Source organism: Protopterus annectens, chromosome 1.part1 (genome assembly GCF_019279795.1).
Source record: "Protopterus annectens isolate FY-2018-M chromosome 1.part1, PAN1.0, whole genome shotgun sequence".
Taxonomy (NCBI): Eukaryota; Metazoa; Chordata; order Ceratodontiformes; family Protopteridae; genus Protopterus; species Protopterus annectens.
In genome coordinates this window covers 1,811,025,337-1,811,047,367 of record NC_056726.1, presented here as the reverse complement: position 1 = coordinate 1,811,047,367, position 22,031 = coordinate 1,811,025,337, and the positions used below count along the sequence as shown (strand labels likewise).

General features: G+C 38.1%; 1 protein-coding gene across 1 annotated transcript in view; it reads left to right on the top strand.

Annotated features, from left to right (window-relative positions):
• Positions 1 to 22,031, top strand: part of MFSD2A (major facilitator superfamily domain containing 2A) — a 191,633-nt gene that overhangs the window by 141,533 nt on the left and 28,069 nt on the right. Inside the window, exon 9 of the mRNA XM_044084790.1 lies at positions 6,914 to 6,997. Within this exon, the coding sequence (XP_043940725.1) occupies positions 6,914 to 6,997 (84 nt within the window). The remainder of the gene's footprint in view (positions 1 to 6,913; positions 6,998 to 22,031) is intronic.

Sequence of the window (22,031 nt, the reverse complement as noted above, 5' to 3'; positions counted from 1 at the left end):
TGGGCAGATTTCTTACTGCTCTGAGTATCAAATTCCAACATCCACAGTGTTCAGTAGAATGCATTGGAGACAATGACAGTTGTGTTTCCAAAGTGACATATAGCACCAGTTAGTGTAAAAAAAGACTGCTGATATGGGGTATTTCCCCCATCCTGTTTCCATCAGGGTTAGAAACCCAAAGATTAATGTCCTTGGTGTTATTCACAAGACTGTGTTTAGCTCACATGCAGACAGCAGAGTGTCTGAAGGCTTGCCTTACTGTTCCATTTTGGATCAGTGTGGGGTCATTTTCCCTGCACTTTTCTTCCTGAAAGAGTATAATAAGTTAGATGAGGGTGGGAGAAATCATATTGTTGGAACTTAGTCCCCTTTGTCCTTCTCCTCATTATCCTTACCAGTCATTCATTCCCATCAGAAACAAAGATGGAGGTCTTAAGCCTTTTTGGAAAAAAACTATTCAAGAGGTTCCACACAAACAGGATGGAGTAGAATATTATCACAGGATCTTTTTAGTGCCAATCCCATAATGGAGCTCAGCAGCCTAATTGTTCCCCAAAAAACACCATTTATGGATCGTCATGGTGTGGCCTACTTACTTGTTTGTCAGACAGAGACTGGATGTGCTCTTTTTAACTCTAAGATGCCTAACTGCAATCAAGACTGCCAAGGGGGTCCAGGAAATATACGCATTTCACTGTCTGGTAAGGACTCTCTTCTTCAGCCTCAGCTCTAACTCTAGGGTGTTACCAAATGCACATTCATACTAGCAACTCACCAGAGACTGCAGGAAGGCAAGGTCTCCCATTAACCTAAATTACTGGTTTTTCATTGTTTCCTCCATGATGGATTTGGTACAAAACAGGGAATCCCTGTGCAGATGATTTAATTTCTTGACTATCACAAATAGCTCAGACTCTTTATGGATATGACCAAATCTTTCTTTAAAGATGAATGACTGTCTATTTCCTTAGTGAAGCATAAATCGGGTTTGAAGGGTTCTAAATTTGCATTTTTTCAGATAGTCATTTGTATAAAATTTGACTATGCTAATTGTAGGAAACCTTAACTTGCAGCTCCTGGGGTGTATTCTGTGGCTGCTGTTGCTTCTTTTACTGCCTTTTTCATAATACCACTGTGGATGTTATTTGTGCTGCTCTATCATGAACTTCCCTGAATACCTTTGTCGGGCATTTCATGCTGGATCTTATTTTCAGGTTCAGGTCTCTTTTTCTTAGACCACTGTTATCTGTACTATATTCCCTTCAAAGTGTCTGCCCGGGGGATCAGGTAGGGGCTTTGTCTTTTTGCTTACAGTAACTGGACCTCTTATTATCAGATACTTAATTTCATTTATTTGAAAATCTGAAAATCAGGTAAGTAGACTAGTCATCAAGAACACCCTTACAGCTCTTTTTACAGATAATTTCATTATTTCTAAGTCTCTTATATTATTCAACACACCTGTACCTCAATGTGTTAAAAAGATTAAGCTTCCCTTGTTATGGTCTATCCTAGCAGTGGCTAGGAAAATAATAACTAGAAATTGGATTTCAGATACACCTCCTTCGTTCAATGAATTTAAAAATGTTATGAATATAATGTGTCATATGGAAATAAGCACAATTAGAATGAGAACAACTAGAAAAACATCACATTTTATTGTATGGGATAATTTACAAAATTTGTTAAAAAATTCTAATTTCAATAGCACAGTATTTTAGTTTAATTAATTGAGCTGATTGTAGTGGATGTCTTTGTAAATACTTTAGTTGTTTTGTTGAATATTATAATAATACCTATTTTTAATTATTTGTATAAAATTGTTATGATATTTCTCTTATATGTTAAAACAATAAATTTGTTTTAAAAAAAAAAGAACACCCTTACAGCCATCACCGAGATCACAAAAGCAAGAGTAAATGCAGTGTGTCTGTGTGTGTGTGTGTGTGTGTATACATATATATATATATATATATATGTATATATATATATATATATATATATATATATATATATATATATATATATATATACATATATTATATATATATATATATATATATATATACACACATGCACACGCACGCATATACGTGTGTGTGTGTGTGTGTGTGTGTGTGTGTGTGTGTGTGTGTGTGTGTGTGTGTATATATATATATATATATATATATATATATATATATATATATATATAATGTGTGTGTGTGTGTGTGTGTGTGTGTGTACGCATGTGTATGGATATTTTACAGTGGCCAATCAACCAGCATGCTTTTGGGAGGGGAAGGAAACTGAAGTACCTCGAGAATAACCATACAGACATGGGGTGAATATGCAAACTGCTCAGAGGCAGTGACTGTGGAACAGGATCCAACCCCAAATCTTGGAGATGGAGCTGTGAAATAGAATATTAATCACTGTGCCACCATGCTGATTAAATGTTAAAGTTATGTGCCTGGTATAATGAGTTATCCTTAAGAAGGTCCATCTTTTGTAATGCATTCTTTGAACATTCCTGCCTTAGGTGTAGCTAATCTGGAGTCTTCATCCCTTCTCTGCTGTATTTCTTCTTTTGTGTGCTAAGAACTAACATGGTGGATGATGAGACGGGAGGCTGAACAACTAGTAACGATCTAGATACTGACCACTCCTAATATCAATAGCTTTTGTTCTGTTGGCTACCGAAGATAAATCTTACAGTTCTATCATTATTGTAATTGTAGAGCTTTCATTTCATCTTTGCTTGTTTTCATGAGGGTTCCTTTACGGAATTTCAGAGTACATAGAGTGCAGATCATCAAGGAATGAGAGCCTACATAAAATTAACAAAATAGAAGCCATTTTCTAGCGGCAGGATCCCATTTGCATCCTGGTGGGTTATCTCTTACTTTTTTTCTACATCAGTGGCCAGGTTACCTTTGCTTCATTTCTTGTCCAGGAAGCATATTATCTACATCAGGCTGTGTATGGTCTTTAGCTAAAGAGGGAAGACTCCCTGCCTGCTTATAAATATTATTGAAAATGAGAGCAGTCCTCTTGGTCTTCCAATGCTTCTCCTCCTTCCTAACAAATGGATGCTGTCTCTACAAGAAGACAATGTAATGATGGGTGTGGTACATTAACAAATAGGGAAAGACGCATTCCTACCAGCTTTGCAGTGCCTTCGCCCAGATTGTATGCAGAGATGTCCATACAGATCTATTCTTCATCTCTAAAGTTGCCTCCTTCTCTATCTAAGCTGCATTATCTGGCAAACAATGTCAACCACAGTTTTTCACATGCTGTGAGTACAATCTCAACCACAAAATGAGTCAGGAGCTGTTTCAGACATTGGGAAACCCAGTTTTGAATTTCTTTGCTTTACTGACCAATGCCAATTACACATTTTTTCTCTCTTCTCTGTTAGAAGAATGGGTCTTCTCAGGATGTCTTTGGAAGCACAAGGCCCAAGAGACTTCTTCATCCCTTCCTGCTGCTGCTATCAAGCTGTTCCATGAGGCCTACATACAGATAAAAGACCTGATTCTGGTGGCTCATTTTTTCACCAGGCAAGCTTGGTTCCCTTGTTTGAGTCAGAGGCCTATTTGCCCTTCTATTCTGTTGCTGGTAAAGTCTTTGTTGTCTCATCCATCAGGTCAGATGCACCTCTGTCTGTGTATAATCACTCTGACAGTATGGTAGCTGTCATTGTTATTCTAGTAATTACAAAGGACCCTGGGCTAGTGAAAGAGAACTGCCATGTTTTAGAGCTCCTCAGAAACTCTGTACCAAAAAACATATGTAGACAACTGAAACAGGATTCAAATTGACTAGCAAATAAAGAATAATGCCTGTCATATCAAAAATGTTTAGCCTTAGTTTTGAGCTACCTTTCACCTCCCTCTGATTTTGGGCTCAAGATATTCCACAAGCAGGGTGCATCTACATCTACCTGCCCTTGCTACTTTATCTGAATGAGTGGATGCTCAGTTATTAGAGTCCCTTAGACTTAGTGATCCCTTTCTTTGTTGTGGATGATGCTTTTTCAGCATCCTGTTGTAATTCTAATACTCAGAAGTGTGAGTCCAAGAATTCTGAAAAAAAAAGTCTGAAAATACTGGAGAAGAGCAAATGTTAAACATCTCAGTTCTCTTTCAAAGTTGTTTTTTTGCAGGGGTGCAAGCCCTCCTTCTCCATCCCCAGAGTTGCAGACAAGCCATCTACACCACTTGAGCTTACATATATATATATATATATATATATATATATATATGGTTTACTATAAGAATTGCGAACGTCACTCGGTCGAACGTTGTATAGTCGAATGCATATGGTCAGAAACAAATGTCGAAGGCAGTATAATCAATCGAGGAACGGTTTTGCCATGGGTCGAGGTAGGGAGGATGTTTGTAGTAGGGTATTATACTGCACACCTACCTCGACCCATGGTAAAATCGTTCCTGATTGATTATACTGTCTTCGACATTTGTGTTTCCGACCATATGCGTTCGACTATACAACGTTCGACCGAGTGACGTTCGCAATTCTGATAGTAAACTATATATATATATATATATATATATATATATATATATATATATATATATATATATATATATATATATATATATCTACAAACTCTGAGAAAGCTGGACTTCACAGAAAAGGGAATATTCAGAGAAACAGCAATTTCGGAATCAGTATTTGTAAATCTGCAATTTTGGTCATTCAGTCTCATTATTCCTCAGTTAACAAATTCAAAATAAATACATATAATAAAATATAATAATTTCTGGGTCTTGCACTGTTAAGTCTCGGAATACCAAATGGTTACTCCTTTTTACTACAGTTTTTAAGTTTATGATTTTATTGACTGAGTTCTGATATTTTTTTTTTTTGGTTCTATTAGTTCTTTATGCTTTTGCAATTTAATTTTGTTTATTCCTGTGTGTTTATTAATGCTTTGTATCAAAGTCCTTTAAAAAGTTAAAGTTTTAAGATCTTCAGTAAAGATTCTGATCTTATGATCCCTTTGATCTGAATATTATGCTAAATGAATTGACTTTTCCTTTATTTATGCAAACTTATTTCTGATGGACTTAATTAAGCTGAGGACTGTCTTATTTTTGTTGAAGGTCACCGGAAGGGTGTTAGAGTTGCAAGCCCTATTATCGCATCCTTCTTTCTTTGTTATTTCCAGGGAGCAGCTCCGTGTCCCCACTGATACATACTTCATCAATACAGATGCCTCCTTCCCTGATTTAATGCAGTAGATCTACCTACTTGTATTTTTCCAGAATGTATAAATGAGGCAGACTGACTAATGGTTAGGATTATCCATTCATCGATGCCTTTACTTGATATGCCTTAACGGTATTACCAAACAAGATAATCTTTTTTAATGACGTTAAGCAGCTTCCAAGTTGTTAGCTGTTGTATTCAGAGGCACACATGATCCTGCCAGATGACCTTCTCATGATCAACCTCTTGCATGGACTAAATTGTTAACATTTGTAAACTTTTAGGAATTTGAAATATGTTCCATAGTATTTCATCCTGTTTCTACCGTTATTTTTATTTTTCATTTTGCATAGGACCAAATGCATAGAGATGAACACATAAGCAGGTATAATGTATATGTTCTTTTAAAACACATAAAAATGATATATGCATACTGAATCTGACTTTTTATTTCTTTTCCTGTTTGCAAGTGATTTTGCAGCATAATTTTTCAAGAATGTGAAGCAGAGTAGGTATCTGCAGCAGTGCCTTATGGAATGTTACAGGTTCATTACTTTAAAAGCATTTAGTCCAGGCAAGCACAATACATAGATGCATTCCCTGAGAAAGGAGTGTGAGTTTAGCAGGATAAAATGCTTTTAGGTTTACTTGAAAATCAAAAAGATGGACATTACATACAAAGAGAAACACAAAAGAACACAATTTTAGTACAAGGTTCTGATCATAATAAGTATATCTAGATATGCAAGCACTTGGGAAAATATGATACTGGGAAGAGAGACAAGTAACTATAGATGGTGGTATGTGTCACTTCTGAACAAATGCATTGTAGAAACAGTCATGTCTCAGAACCACATACATGGAAAAAAATGAGAATGCACAAATAAGGAGTATTCTCAAAAATAACACCTCTTTATGCTAATATACACAGCCGGACTTGGAATATTAGTTGATAAGATATGTAAAAATGCCATTAGCTTGTGCATTTACACCAGAATAGTATATAAATAATGTTGATATACAGTATAGACAAAGGCATTTATATTTATTCCTGACAGGCATGTATATGTTTGCAATTCTGCCAAAGTAGTATACATTGCAATCATGCAATTGTATATTTGAATAAATTTGTTTCTGCTTTGCTGTCCAGATGTGTGCAGGCAACTAAGTGTATGCCATCTTGCTTACTGCCACTGTTTCCTGATCACACTTAGATTGAGGGTGTGATACAGTTTGCTTTACCTTGTTACAGTGCTTCACATACATACAGCACATATGTAGGTAACCTGGAGTGGGTCAAACAACACTTTATAACTGATGACATCAGCAGTGTCTGTTGAGGAGAAGATAGCAGTGTCCTATTACCCGCAGTATAGCCTCTGCGAAAGTATGAATACATGCATAATACATGCTAACATACTGTCAGTCCTTCATTTTCACAAGTGCTATATCCTTCATAGACTGGAGAGCAGTGTAGAAGGCTACAGCTTCCATTCTTAGAGTCTTAACTAACAACCGTCACTATTTTTTCTTTGAGAAGCTTGCCATGATCTGGTTCTGCATCATGACTGCAATATTGATTAAACAAAGGTACTGCGCCTGCAATGGTCTGAATTTGTCACACATGAGCAACACTGCAATGGAGAAAAATGGATGCAGTAATGACCTTTTCAATTTTCTTTCTTTTTTTGCTTAGTTGCTGGAAGGAAACTTTGCCCTGTTTTGTATCTATACCCTGGGATTCCGGGACCACTTTCAGAACATTCTTCTGCTGATTATGGTAAGAACTTCTTTGATGTGTTAATGAGGAAACTTTAACAATAATTTCAGCTTGATGGAAAGGGTCATTTTTTTTTTTTTCACTCACATCATTGGTTGCTGGCTTTGTGAAACTGCTTTGTATAGTCAGCTAATCTGCCATTGTTTAGGGTTATTCTTTTCTTTTTTTTTTTGTTTTGAGAAAATGCGGCCTACTTTCCCACATCATTCCTGAGAAGCTGTACTGAATTCTGATGTAGTGGAGGTTTATAAAAAATAGCAGCATGTCACAAGTTATACAATGTTTCATGACAAAAGTATAAGACTTGTAAGAATATTTTCTGTGTCCATCTTACTTCATAATGCAAAAGCTCTTACAGCATACCTAACTACTGCAGTTATTTCCTTCTAAGATTCAAAGCAGATGTGATTTTAGTGCATTGGTGCTCAAAATTCTCGCTGCTATTTTGATTCTTCTGTGGAAAACTTTGTGTATAAAAAACTTACTTTGGATTGCCAGAGTTCAAAAACACGACTTCACTAAGGATCCTTTTTCTCATTCCATCTTGCACCTTTGAGGTGAATAACGTGGAAATTAATATAAGGCTGTAGCCCTGATAACAAGAAAAGAAACAAAAATAACTGAAAGAGAAAAAACGCTGGTGTGTAGACTGTTTCAAAGGTACACATGGAATAATTACGCCAAGCCATTCCCTGGACTTTAGTATGACCCCCCCCCAAAAAAAAAAAAAGGCAACAGGGAAACATAACACATCAGCTCTTCAATGGCTCAAAATACTAAGTTCATTCCTAGGAGGGGAGTTGGTTCACATGGTTCCCATTGTTCTAACATGAAAATAATGTTTCCTGTAAGTTCATTTTCAGTGGTGCCAGCTTCTGGATCTGTAGCACTGGCTCCTACAGTATTGTCCATGAAAGATTCTAGTCCATTTTGTTTTACATGCTACACTTAGCTTGACATAAATGCTCACATAGAATCTCTCACTTTACGACTTGCATTGTGAGAGGCTATGTTAGGAACACAATGGTTTCTCAGCAAGCCAGACTAGAAAGCAGCACAGCTTTTGAAACTATTGAAACCATGTCAAATATGCACATGATCTTTCGCATAAATGTCTCTGTGTGTTTAACTACTCTGATTTCCATCTGAATCACACTTTAAATTCTTGCTGACACAGAAGACTGAAGCTGGGTGAATAGAAATTACTGAGTCTACTGGTGCAGGACAATGAAGGAAATCATATTTTATCTTTGCTTTGCCACTGGGAGGTGCCTTCAAAATCTTGCATGATGAGAACTGTTTTGCGCAAATAGCTTAGATCATTCCTTAGCTAGAAGTTTAGCAGGCACTTCTTCATTGCTGAATCCGGCTGATTAAAACATACATATGCACCCATACACACACATACACCTTTACAACACATGTTAGGATTATTATGTTTCTTAGGAAAGTATTGATCCAAATTTGAAGATTTCTGTGACAGATAACTGCCTCGGCATTATTTAGAATTTTGTCTAGTTCCTATGATCATTCCTGTGCTCAGGGTGATGTATACCTCTAGCTGGTGCTACATTGCAATGTAGAAGGTATGTCCCACCCTGTGGCAGTGAGGTCTTTGCTGCTGTTCACACAGTTGTGAGCTTGACGTTAAACGTCCAAGTATTATTGCAGTTATTAGATCACTAGCCAGGACCCTCATCAACACTGCCCTTATAGCATTACCATGACATGACACATTCCCACTGGATACAGCAGTTCAATCTAACTACTTGGAGACGTCAGACTGTTAAAGTCTACATCAGCTCCTTGGAAAGTCTGTGGGATGTGGTCAGCTCAGGCACTGGCAAAAGGATCCATTGTGCCATCCCAGATTAGTGTTGGACTACATAGCATCTCTCTGAATAAGCTAATGGAAGCAGAAGCCATACATTTATGAACACCTCCCCATGCAGAGTCTACCCACATGATGGCATTGCACTCCTTTTCCATAAAGAGCTTCTCCATGGCTAGCGGTTTGAGCTTGCAGCCATCAGCTGATGACAAGAGTAAGAGTAAGAGGAGTTCTGGAGGTGTGCCTCTAACGTGGACACATCTAAAAAACGTACTACGTCCAACTTTTGCAGCTTGAGTGATCCAGTAGAGGCTTGGTGTTTTCACTGTGGAATGAGGAATCTACTACTTTGCCTCCCCTCCAATCAAGCCTTGAGAGTTATTAAGGTTAAGAAGATTCCTGTAGCTTCTTTTTGTCAGTTGAGCCCAAAAAGCAGATTTGAGCATACCTTGTTCAATATGTAACTGGACTTACCCTCATAAGTGAAACAGCATAGTCTTATGAGGTTGAATGGTTTGACACAAGCACAAAGCCTCATACAGGCCTTTCCTAACTAGAGTCACCTCCATTTTGAAACTCTCCTAACTCTTCTGAATTGTACTAGACACGTGGTCCTCATCTTTCACCCACTCATCAGCATTTCTGCCACCCTGCCACATGACCTCCGCACTCAGCTTACTGGAAAAGGGAAGTCTAATGAGCCAAAGGTAATTGCCCTCTAGAAAGAGAAGGATAATAAGAACCCCCCCTCCTGTCATTTCCCTCTCACATGATGCAAACGTTGCAGAGTCTATTGAGCTCATAGCGTTCCACTATAGACTAGTATATTGCCCTTGTATCACCCCTCAGAAATGCCTTAATCAGTATCTGGGTAGAACAAATGAGAAACCTTAACTCATCCAGTCTATGGAGCCTGTCCTGTTGGATGCCATATGTACATCCTGTAAACATCCAGATTCAGTTCTTTTTGATTCAAAACATGCAACTTAAGACTATTTTCTTTTTAAAGATGAGTTTGGATAGGCCATTCTGAATACTACTTTCCAGGTTGACATCTTCTATGGAAAGTGCTTCAAAAGATCTTGTCAAGGGAAAAAAGTGCAGACACTGTGGAGTTTTTTTCTCACCCCCATATGTCTCAACTGTATAGACATTTGCTCATATTTTTGGTTCTTTTCTCATAAAATTGTGGTTTTCTGGCAAATCATTGAGGGTTGAAGTCAGAATATAATGGCAGTCATTTGAGTTTCAAACTTCATACCCTTCAGAAAATTCATACCAATGCAATACCTTTTGCTCTATCTACTTTCTAAGTTTATAAGAGCAGTATTTAAAAAAACGTACCTATTTTTATGCCTTTCTCCCCCGTTATTTATTGCTTTGTCCAGAGTTCTTACTATAACAGGTTTAGAGGTATGGTCACCCCCAGCTTCCACCCCTTCTTCTATATGTTCCCATTTTTTTTTTTTTACTAAAAGGTTTATCACTGGATGAGGAGGGCCTCCAGGCATTATGGGATTTTGTTTATACCATCTCCATTTGCTAAGTCTTAAGAAGGAGAACTACACCTGTGCAGGAGACACCACCCAGACTACACTAAGGAATACTTGTACATGCCTTTTCATTTTTGCCTCAACTTGGACAGCCAATGTCACGAACTAGTAATTTCTAGACATGTTCATAGATGGCAATATCTTAGAATTATTTGTTTCACTCTCAGAAAGAGAGCTACTCAGGGACAAAATAGATTTTGCAGAGTGCTTGGAACAGAGCTGGATTGTACTTCTGAAAGAGGTTATAGTGCCCTATCCTTTAGGTAAAGGCACAGGATCTACTCTTTCCTTTTCCTTGTTCTGAAAGGAACCAAAGACTTTCATTCCTTCCTGGACCTCAGGGATATCAGTGAGCACAGCCAGTAAATCAAATTCCAGGTGGTTACTTTCCAGGGATCATACTCCTGCTACAGCAGCCCACCTGGATTTTGCCACTGGAAGATATCCTGTGCCATCTGAGCTAGCTTGATTGGAATAACCCAAATTATCTCGGACATCTATTTTGCCCATTACCCTGAATTATCACAAACTTTGATTTAACTGAGTCACTCTTATTTTATGTTCAGGTTTATGTTACTACCATATTTGTACATTACCACCTTTTGGAGGTCTGAACTCTGGGCCAACACTAGCTATTAAATTAGGCCCTTAATGGGATTCTACATCTTAATCGTCTGAAGAGCTTTCCTTTTCCTTTCCTACTTCTTGTGTAGCAGGTTTGCCCACACTGCATTTAGACCAGCTGGCTTGGCAGTTTTCTTTTTCTCATGGCCATTATTTCTGCATACAGAATCTCTATGCTAATTATGTTTCACTGTTTACTTCTCTTTCACTGCTAGCTAAGCAGAAGTACCTGTCAAAGAAGCTGTATATAGTTCCTAAGCTTCCTACCCCTTGAGGTGGTGGCATGTAGTGGGTGTAGCATAGGGCTGTCACTCACATCCACAAGTGAGGTAACCTGCAGAATGCTCTAGCCCCCCACCCCCCCAAATAGAACTAGGTAATTCACTTTAGAGTTTGTTGATTCTATCCACCAGGGAATATTAAAAATATGTATACCGCCAAGACACATATTCTTCCCCTCTCATTCACTCAGACTCAAGCAGAAATAACCTTATTATTCCTTCCACTGCCCAGGTCCTCCATTAAGTAACAAGACTGCTATTTGACCCTTAGATATGTTGGTCATAGTCAGGATTTTATTCCTGTATTATAGAGACAACTGAAGTCCTTTAGTAAGTAACCCTACATGGCCTTCCAGAAGGATAAGTTATGTATGAATGTATCTTTCTGTCTCTCTCTCTCTCTCTCCCACTTTCTGTCTCTCTCCATATACACACATACACACACACACACACACACACACACACACACACACACACACACACACACACGCATATATATTTTGTTGCCCGGGATAGTCCCACTTTTCAAGGAAGACCTGAGGTGGTATTTACACTGACCAGGAGAATTGGGCAAGGTCACTGGGTCATATTTTCTCTGTTCTTTTGTTTGATAATCACTTGGTCGAACTTCCTCTTTTCTTTTGTTCAATAAGTGCCACAGGATCTTTTCCATTCACCTGAGTCACCACCACCTCATGCAATGAGACCTCAGTTTAACATTTCATTTGAAGGACAGCACACGCTGGCGTACATCATACTCTTTTATGCAGCAATGCAGTGTCAGTAAAGGAAAATTTATCTAAGCAGCTGGGATAGGAACAGACCCCACAGCCTTCTGATGTAGCAACACCAAAAGAAAATATGCTACCTGTTGAGCTACTGACACTGTTCTATTGAGACATACTCTTGCTCTATTATGAAAGCATTTTCAAAATGTTTTTTAAATTAGTCCATTCATCTACCTGTTTTGTTTCTTCCCAGTTCAGTTTTTATCTGAAAAGTATGCACAAGTCCAGAAAAAGCCTGTTTGTCTTCAGATAGATAAGGAAAGGGTTTTACTTGGCCAGTGCAAGCTCTCAAGTGCATTGCTAATTACACCACATTTTACCAACAAGCAACAAACTTCCCACTGGAATATGCTGCTGTTAGAGACCTTTCCACCAAAGGCAGTACTTTTTGTTCTTTTAAATGTTTGCTTTGTGGATATTTGTGCAGTAATCACGTAGATATTAGATCACATCTTACAGTTCATGCTTTACTGACCTGCTTTATTTATAACACAGTTTTTGGTCAGCTATGTAACTGTCCAACATCATTTCAAAACTTTTGACACTGGGTACTTCTTGTGTGTTTTCTGGCATTGCATTCCAGTATTATACAACTCTGGCATTGCATTCCAGTATTATACAACTCTTTCTGTATTCCAGCTAACCATTTATATTTCTCTGGGATTTTTTCCTCAGTTATATATTGTTGCTAATATGTTTAATCCTGCCCACTATGAAGCATTCATCCATAAAATGATGGTGAGGTCCCTCGCATCCATCGGCAACTTAATGAATATAAATTCCAGATATGAAAGCCGATCCCAGGGTGTATATACCTTCATTCCTTGAATTATTTCTCCATTTTGTCTGTGGTTCCCACTGTTTTGAAATATTTGTGATTTTATAGATGCCATGCAGTTACATCAATTGCCATCTTAGATTTTATCAGTTATTTGTAAAGGGGTAAAATCACTTAATCTTACAATACCTTAGGATAAAACCTCTGGTCACTTAGCTTTTTTTCCTCAGTAATAGCAATGTGATCATAAAAACACCATCTACGCACAGGCCTAGATTTGGAGGACTGTTGCACTTTCCATTACTTTCATCTCATATAAATAGCTTCTATTTTCTTGTTGCCAAAAGTTATCCTGGTTTTGTCTGTTTTGAAGTAGAGTTTATTTTATAAAGTTTTATGTTAAAGCCAGTCTAAATGCTGAAAAGCAATACCGTCAAGACTGCATGCACTACTATTAAAAGAAACTAAACGGCTGCAAAACTACAGTCGCTATTTAGTGTGCCCATTCTTTATTGGGCACCCAATATGCAATAAGATTTGATACAGCGCCACCTAACTGCCCTCCCTTACCAGTGGATACAGTAACAAGTCTAAGCCACTACGGAAGGTAGGAAATGGCTCTATAAAATATACCGCCCTGTGAGTGCTGGTTCTTTATAGACCGTTAACAAGTGCTTAAAGGTTCCCTATAGAACATTAATAAGTACTTAAAGATTTATTATAGCGCCACCCAAGTGCTTTTCCTTCCTGAGGATCTTTTAGACATATCTAAGTCCTCCGTTAAAAGCCAGATATCAGATTTATTTTGGACTCCACTTCTTAGCATGATAATTCATTATCTTACAAAATAAGGCTACTGCAACGCCACCTCAATGCTTACCCTAACCAGGAGAATATTTCTCATATTCTCACCCTCCCTTAAAAGCCGGTAAATGGCACTTAAAGACACAACATCCACATAGAGAACAATAAAGGGCTAGGGTTAAATGTACCCCCCTCCAACAGTGCTAACAAAAGGGGCTGATTATTGTTGTTTTAAAGTTGTCATATATTGCTGCTGGCAAGTCTTTATAAGTATTTACAAACTCTGATATAAGTAGCTTTACTGCTGTTGTTGAATAGAGCAGAATTGCTTGTTAACTGCTTTCTATATTTACTGGTTGATAACTACTGTTTTATAATGTCCTATACTACTGCTGGCAAAGTCCTTACTTGTATTTATAAACTCTGATTTAATTAGTTATCTACTGCTGCCAAGTAAAACAGAATTTTTTTTTAACTGCTGACTATATTTATATTGTTATACAAAAGGGGTACACAAGTGCTGCATCATATACCTTGCATTGCTGCCACCAAATAATTAATATGCATTACAGCTAACCAGCTCTTATGTCCCTGTGAATGACTGTTGATTTAATTATGCATATGTTTTTTGAAATGTACATTGGATACTGCCCTGTGAATGACTGTTTATTCAATTATGCATATGGTTTTTGAAATGTACATTGGATACTGCAATAATTGAGTCAGGGTTTGATTACTGTTATTTTGTGAAGTTCTACCTTGCTTTGTTATCTATGACTCTTATCCTCTATCTTTTCTCTCTTGCCTCCTAATTTATATTCATCCTGTGCTTCCAGTGCTAGTCAGCAGGAAGATAAGAACCCTCTCCAAATATCGGTGGGTCACCTCAATGCAAAACAATCCTACAATCCCCTTTCAAGGAAAACAGTAAAGTATGTCTGCTGAATAATTCCAACTAGAAAGTCTTTCTATTGACTGTACCAAAAATATAAATGTTATACCCAGGCCTGAGCTAGGACAGCCAGCAGCAGATGCTTCCCCTTCTACATTACCTTCACTATCTCATCCCCTCCTACCTGTATAGATACCCCCTTTGTTTTTCTTTTTTTTTTCTCACTTTACAGCTGTATAGTTACTACCTGTATAGATACCCCCTTGTCTTTTTTCTTTTTTTTTCTCACTTTACAACTGTAGTCTACTATTTTTACTCCCTCTCAATCAAGACTGCAATACTTGAATTGCCCACTAGATGGCACATTTTCTACTCTTACCCTTTTTTCTCATTATCAACTCTTTACCTCAGTTCTTAACTTCAGTAGTCCCAGAAGTGCTATTTAGCTGTCTCTTTTGTTTTTTCCTTCATTTCTACTGTCCACAGACACCTGTCTAGTCCTCTCTCTCTTTTTTCTTTTCCCCTTCATATCTATAGACTATAAACACATTCTAGCCCCTATTCTATTCCATTATACCACTAGACTTACCCTAGCTGATTGTTTTTCATCAACTGCTCCAATATTTGTTTCTACCCGCTCCCTACCCCTAATTCCCACCTACCCCCAAGGGTCCTACCTTTATACTTACTAACCACACCTTTTCCTCTTCCTGTTACTCTCTAACCACACCCCTTCCTCTTCCCATTACTCTCAAATCATACCTCGTGATCTTACCATTTCCACTTCAAAGACACTCTTTCCCACTATCTTTTCTCCTAAACACTCTCCTGTTACCCAACTCCAGTAATACTAACTTCTCACTATTCTCCTCCTATCACACCACACTCTACTCACTCTCTAACCTCCTCCCAACACATTTCTATCTTCGACCTACAAAGAACCTATATCAGTTCATATAATGAATAAACAATCCATCCCATCCTTTTTCACACTCTTATTCACACTCTCACTACTACCTTCTTTAATCCTCACCCATCTATTCACCTCATTTGAAAGCTCACTAGACCCAAACCTAAACTAACGCAAGAAAGAAACCAACTCTCCAAACTCATCTTTCCATTTTATTCATGCTAACATAACATCCTCATCTAACTACATACTTCCTAAATATCATAAAACACTACACACAAAATACAACAATCTAAACCCCAAAAAAGTCTATCTCTATACAGCAAATTCCCCAACCCACACTATCTAAGCCTACTACTCTCTTTAAAGGATGGTGACATTCACCCTAACCCAGGCCCTCCAACAACTCCTATCTCTCTTCTCAACCTCAAAGAATTACCTACCCAAGCCCTATCCAAACAAGCTAACTCCCTTTTAATTGCTCATCTTAATATACGAAGTATAAACAATAAAGTAACTCAACTCCAAGCTCTAACTGAAATCTATTCCTTTGATATTCTCTGCTTAACAGAAACTTGGTTAAAACCTGCAACCAAAGACAATGAAATCATCCCACCTGGATATAATATCCTGAGACGAGACCGAACATCCAAGAAAGGTGGAGGGGTTGCTATCCTATATAAATCTAGCTTACAATTAGCCACTCATAACTGTAAACCACCTATAGACTCCAATGCAGAAATTCTTATCTCCAAACTTCTTCTTAACAATTCCAAATCCATCTATATTATCTGTATATATCTACCTCCTGGTAATAACACAGCGACCTTGGAAAATATACTTTGCTGGCTTTCCCAAAACCTGCCTCAAGAAACCATTATCCTAGGCGACACAAATATTGACTGGACCTGCTTCTGCAGCAGTCCCCACAAACCATATAATCCTATATGGGCATTCCCAAACCATTACCTCCCCTACCAGGATAAATAAATCTAACAAGAAATCTAGCTTATTAGACTGGATTCTCATTAACCATCATCCACACATTTATGACTCAGGAACCCTCCCTGATGATTTAAGTGACCACTCTCTTACCTTTATCATCAGACATAAAACCAACTTTCCCTCCCCAACATCTGCAAAAAACATCAGGTCTAAAAAGTACTTTAACCCTCAACTGTTCCAGTTAGAACTAAGAGCATGCGACTGACGCCGTTAGTTAGTTTAACTCCAACTTCCTTGCCATCCTCAACCACCATGCCCCAACCAGACTAATTAGAACTAAAACCAAACATGCTCCATGGCTCTCTAAAGAAACCAAACATAAAATAAATTTAAGAAACAAACATTGGGCAAAATGGAGGAAAACAAAAAACCCTATAGACCAACAAATATTTAGACAACTAAGAAATGAAACTAAGAAAGCTATAATATCTGACAAAAAAACTACTACCTGCAATCCCAACAAGCTAGTCAAAATAAGCCAGAGAATTCTGGTCTAGTATCAACCAGCTACTCCATCCAGGGCAATCCACTACTCCAAACCCTCAAAACACTGAACACAAACAACCAATACATATAGCTAATGCTTTTAATAGCTTTTTTACTGATGCTATATAAACACTAGCTAGTTAACTATCACCTAACAACTTCACTCTACCTTCCGATGAATCATCCTCACCCCCTACTTTTCATTTTCAACCCATCCCAACATCATATATTCTATCCCTTCTACAGAAACTGAAACCATGCTCACCCTCAGCTGACCAACTACCTGCTGAATTCCTACAAAAATCCGCCAAAGCTATTGCCTATCCCGTTTCTATCCTGATCAATAGAACTATTACTGAAAGTTATATCCCCAGTTTTTGGAAAATTTCCCATATTATCCCCCTCCACAAAGGAGGACAATCCATTGAACTCTCCAATTACCGCCCCATTGCCCTCCTCTCACCTCTGGCAAAGATCATGGAAAAATGCATTCACAGACAATTACTCAACCATCTAACACAAAATAACTTACTAGCCAACTGTCAACATGGTTTCAGACCATCGCATAGCACTACTACTGCCCTCCTTTCCTTCACAGATTGTATCAACAAAAAACGCAATCTAAACAAACTCTCTTCAGCACTATTTATTGACCTGTCTAAAGCTTTTGACATGGTAAATCACCAAATTCTCATCAAAATACTGAAATCCCTGTCACTAGATTCATCCTCCATAAAGTGGTTTCAGTCCTACCTCGATAAAAGACAACAGGCCGTACTTTGGAACAAGTCTCTCTCTACTCACCTGCCTGTCAACCTGGGTGTCCTTCAAGGGTCCATCCTTGGACCTCTACTTTTTTCCATATTCATTAATGACCTCCACCTTGCCATCCCCCAAACTACATGCATACAATATGCAGATGACTCTACACTGATATGCTCAGCCCCCTCCTCTTTTGAACTTCTCGCTCTTACCCAACAAGTATTTAACACAGTTGAGCAATGGTTCACACATAGATGCCTTCTCCTAAACCCCAAAAAGACTAAACTCCTCATTTTCTCTCCTACTAAGAAGTCCCCCCCATTGGATTTCTCAGTTAACTCTACCAATAAAACTATTATATCCCCTGAACCAACCACCAAACTATTAGGTGTCACCATTGACAATAATCTGAACTTCGATACCCATATTAACAATACAATAAAAACTGTCAACAAAAAGCTAAGCTCTCTCTATAGGATAAAATCCTTCATCCTACCTTCAGCTAGAACCACAATAGCACACACTCATCTAATCTCTTCTCTTCTTTATGCCTCACCTATTTTTACTAACCTATCTAAAAATAATCTTAGCAAATTGGAAATGTCTTACAATAACATTTCCAGATTTCCAACAGGCAAACCATTCAGAACCTATCACTGCATTAATTTAAAGCAGCTAGGATGGCTTGAACTACAAAATCTTATTAAATTCCATCAGCTAACTATAGCCCACAACACTCTTTACAAACCTTCCAAAACTCCTATTCTTTCCACACTAATCACTCCCTATAAAAACCTGGAATCCTTGAGGTCTTCTCAGAAACTTCTAGTACATACCACTAAGCCAAACAACAAGGCTGGTTACTCCCTTTTTTCTAATATTGTTGGAAAAGCCTGGAATCTCCTCCCAAATGAACTCTCCACACTTCCCTCACTATCTTGTTTCAAAAACAAATTGAAAGTGTTCCTCAAAACTCACTGGTTATGCCCCTGTTCAAAACCTGACTAGCCTATATGTCTCTAAATACTTTGCTCTTCCTACCCCATCTGCTCATTAACAGCAACTCTGTCCTATTTAATCTATTATACTATCTATAGAATACCTTGATTGTATTAGCATCCTATGTTATGCCTGTATTCTGCACTGTAAATTTTACTGTAATAACCTCTAATAGCTACTATTAATAGGATTTATTTGTCTGATGTTTCCTAGTTGTTATTGTGTTAATTCCATTGTCCTATCTTGGAGCTTATCTCCCCGGGCCTCTACTGAAAATGGACATATATCCAGTTAGACTAGCCCGGTCAACAAATGTAAAATAAATAAATAAATGTTATAATGGCAGGGTAATCCTATGGGCTAGGCTTGTAAAGGCTCCAGTGCCATTAGACTAGTACACATATATGAACCTATGAACTTATTATAACACCTATAGTTTGTATGAAGTGTACTCATACATTTAGCAAGGCCATAGTGAAGTTACAGAAAAAGTGAGTTCCAAAACTAACCCCTTTTGAGGCTACTTCTACACATACTGTACTGAGCATTCTGTGATAATTTTATTAGTCCATTCGTCATAAAGAAATATGTCACTGACACAATTTAACTGTCTTTGTGACTGGCATTTCTATATTTCTTCAGGTGGTGTACCATACAATTTGCATTAACCTTACTTATTCTGATAAGTAATCTGATGCATCTAAAATTCGTCAAAGTCTTCTAGTGCCTGGCCCTACTTAATTGGTAACATGAGTGCCTGCTTCCAGTCTCTGGACATTATACCACAGTATAACAAATGATTGAACTACTGTCCATCATATAGTCTATATTTTCAAATGTTATTCCTTTTGATCCCGAGGTCTTATCTAACATAAAATTAGTTCATTCTTAGTGAACACTATCTCTGTTTGTTTGATTCAGACTTCTGTATAAAGTCCACCCAGTTTATTTTTTATTTATTTTTATTTAACATTTTGTTTACCAGGAAGGTTCGACTTGGAACAAAGACACTATTCAGTGAAGGTCCATGGAGAAATGCTCCAGACACATGTCTTTGTAACATGGGAGGAAATCAGAGCACCCGGAAGGAACCCACACAAATGCAGGGAGAACATGCAGACTCCATTCAGAAGGCACCCCAGACAAGATTCAAACCAGAGAACCTCTTGCTGTGAGGCAACAATGCAACTGCTGTACCACTGCACCATTAATATGTAATTAAAGTATGAAATAATTTGTGAATGAGATAGGCAATTAATTCTGTCCATGAAAGTATTTGCGCATCATTCTTATACTCATTTCAGTGAGATACAATATTTTGCATCCCTTATCTACTTAAATAACTGCTTTATACCATCCTCGGTTTTATTGTCAACCTTTATTCTTTTAGCTTCACTTTCTTTTTGAAACATTTTATTGAATCATCGCATTTTAAAATATGACAACTCTAGATATATTAATAGAAAACAAGCCATATTGATTTTGTCATTTTTTTTCATGCACTCTACGTTTTCTTTTTAACAATTTTCATTCACTCCAACATTGCATACATTTATTATTTCCTGCCTTCCCTTGAATCTCACTTGTCCTTCTACTTCATTATTCTATGTGTATTGTTCCACAAATTCCATTGATTTCTATGTAATTTGGCTTATCTTTTGTAAAGATTCCGCCTTCAGTTATTTTTATCTCTTATACAATATTCCATACTTTAGTTACAGCTGGTTTAGAGTTTATTGTCTATTTTCTAGTAGTTTTTTGGCAGCCAATATCATTAAAGTTAGTAAGACATTTCTTACTGTATCTATGAAATTCAGATGCTATATCCCAGCTCAAAAGAATAATTTCCTTATTTATATTAATTTACTCCCCCAACATTTCTGACAAGTACTCTGTAGGGAATTTTTAAGACCTGCCAACTTGTTACATTCCCAAAAACATGTTGCCAAGTACTTTTCTCTTTCTCAATATCGCACCAGCATTTACTACCTGAGAGTGTGTTGAGCAGATGGAAAGAGTACTTTGAAGGGGTGATGAATGAAGAGAATGAGAGGGAGAGAAGGTTGGATGATGTGCGGATAGTGAATCAGGAAGTGCAGTGGATTAGTAAGGAGGAAGTAAGGATAGCTATGAAGAGGATGAAGAACAGAAAGGCTGTTGGTCCAGATGACATACCTGTGGAAGCATGGAGGTGTTTAGGTGAAATGGCAGTGGAGTTTTTAACTAGATTGTTTAATGAAATCCTGGAAAGTGAGAGGATGCCTGAGGAATGGAGAAAAAGTGTTTTGGTACCGATTTTTAAGAATAAGGGTGATGTGCAGAGCTGTAGTAACTACAGAGGGATTAAACTGGTCACAGCATGAAGTTATGGAAAGAGTAGTGGAAGCCAGGTTAAGAAGGGAGGTGATGATTAGTGATCAGCAGTATGGTTTCATGCCAGGAAAGAGCACTACAGATGTGATGTTTGCTCTGAGAGTGTTGATGGAGAAGTACAGAAAAGGTCAGAAGGAGTTGCATTGTGTCTTTGTGGATTTAGAGAAAGCATATGACAGGGTGCCTAGAAAGGAGTTGTGGTATTGTATGAGGAAGTCAGGAGTGTCAGAGAAGTATGTAAGAGTGGTACAAGATATGTACGAGGGTAGTGTGACAGCGGTGAGGTCTGCTGTGAGAGTGACGGATGCGTTTAAGGTGGAGGTGGGATTACATCAAGGATCAGCTCTGAGCCCTTTCTTATTTGCAATGGTGATGGACAGGTTGACAGACGAGATCAGGCAGGAGTCCCCGTGGACTATGATGTTTGCAGATGACATTGTGATTTGTAGTGAGAGTATGGAACAGGTGGAGGAGACCCTGGAAAGGTGGAGATATGCTCTAGCGAGAAGAGGAATGAAGGTCAGCAGGACTAAGACAGAATATATGTGTGTGAATGAGAGGGAGGACAGAGGAATGGTGAGGATGCAGGGAGTAGAGGTGGCGAAGGTGAATGAGTTTAAGTACTTGGGATCAACAGTTCAGAGTAATGGTGAGTGTGGAAGAGAGGTGAAGAAGAGAGTACAGGCAGGATGGAGTGGGTGGAGAAGAGTGTCAGGAGTGATTTGTGACAGATGAGTACCAGTAAGAGTGAAAGGGAAGGTCTACAAGAGGGTAGTGAGACCAGCTATGTTATACGGGTTGGAGACAGTGGCACTGACAAAAAGGCAGGAGTCAGAGCTTGACGTGGCAGAGATGAAGATGTTAAGATTTGCACTGGGTGTGATGAGGATGGACAGGATTAGGAATAAGTATATTAGAGGGTCAGCCTAGGTTGGAAGGTTTGGAGAC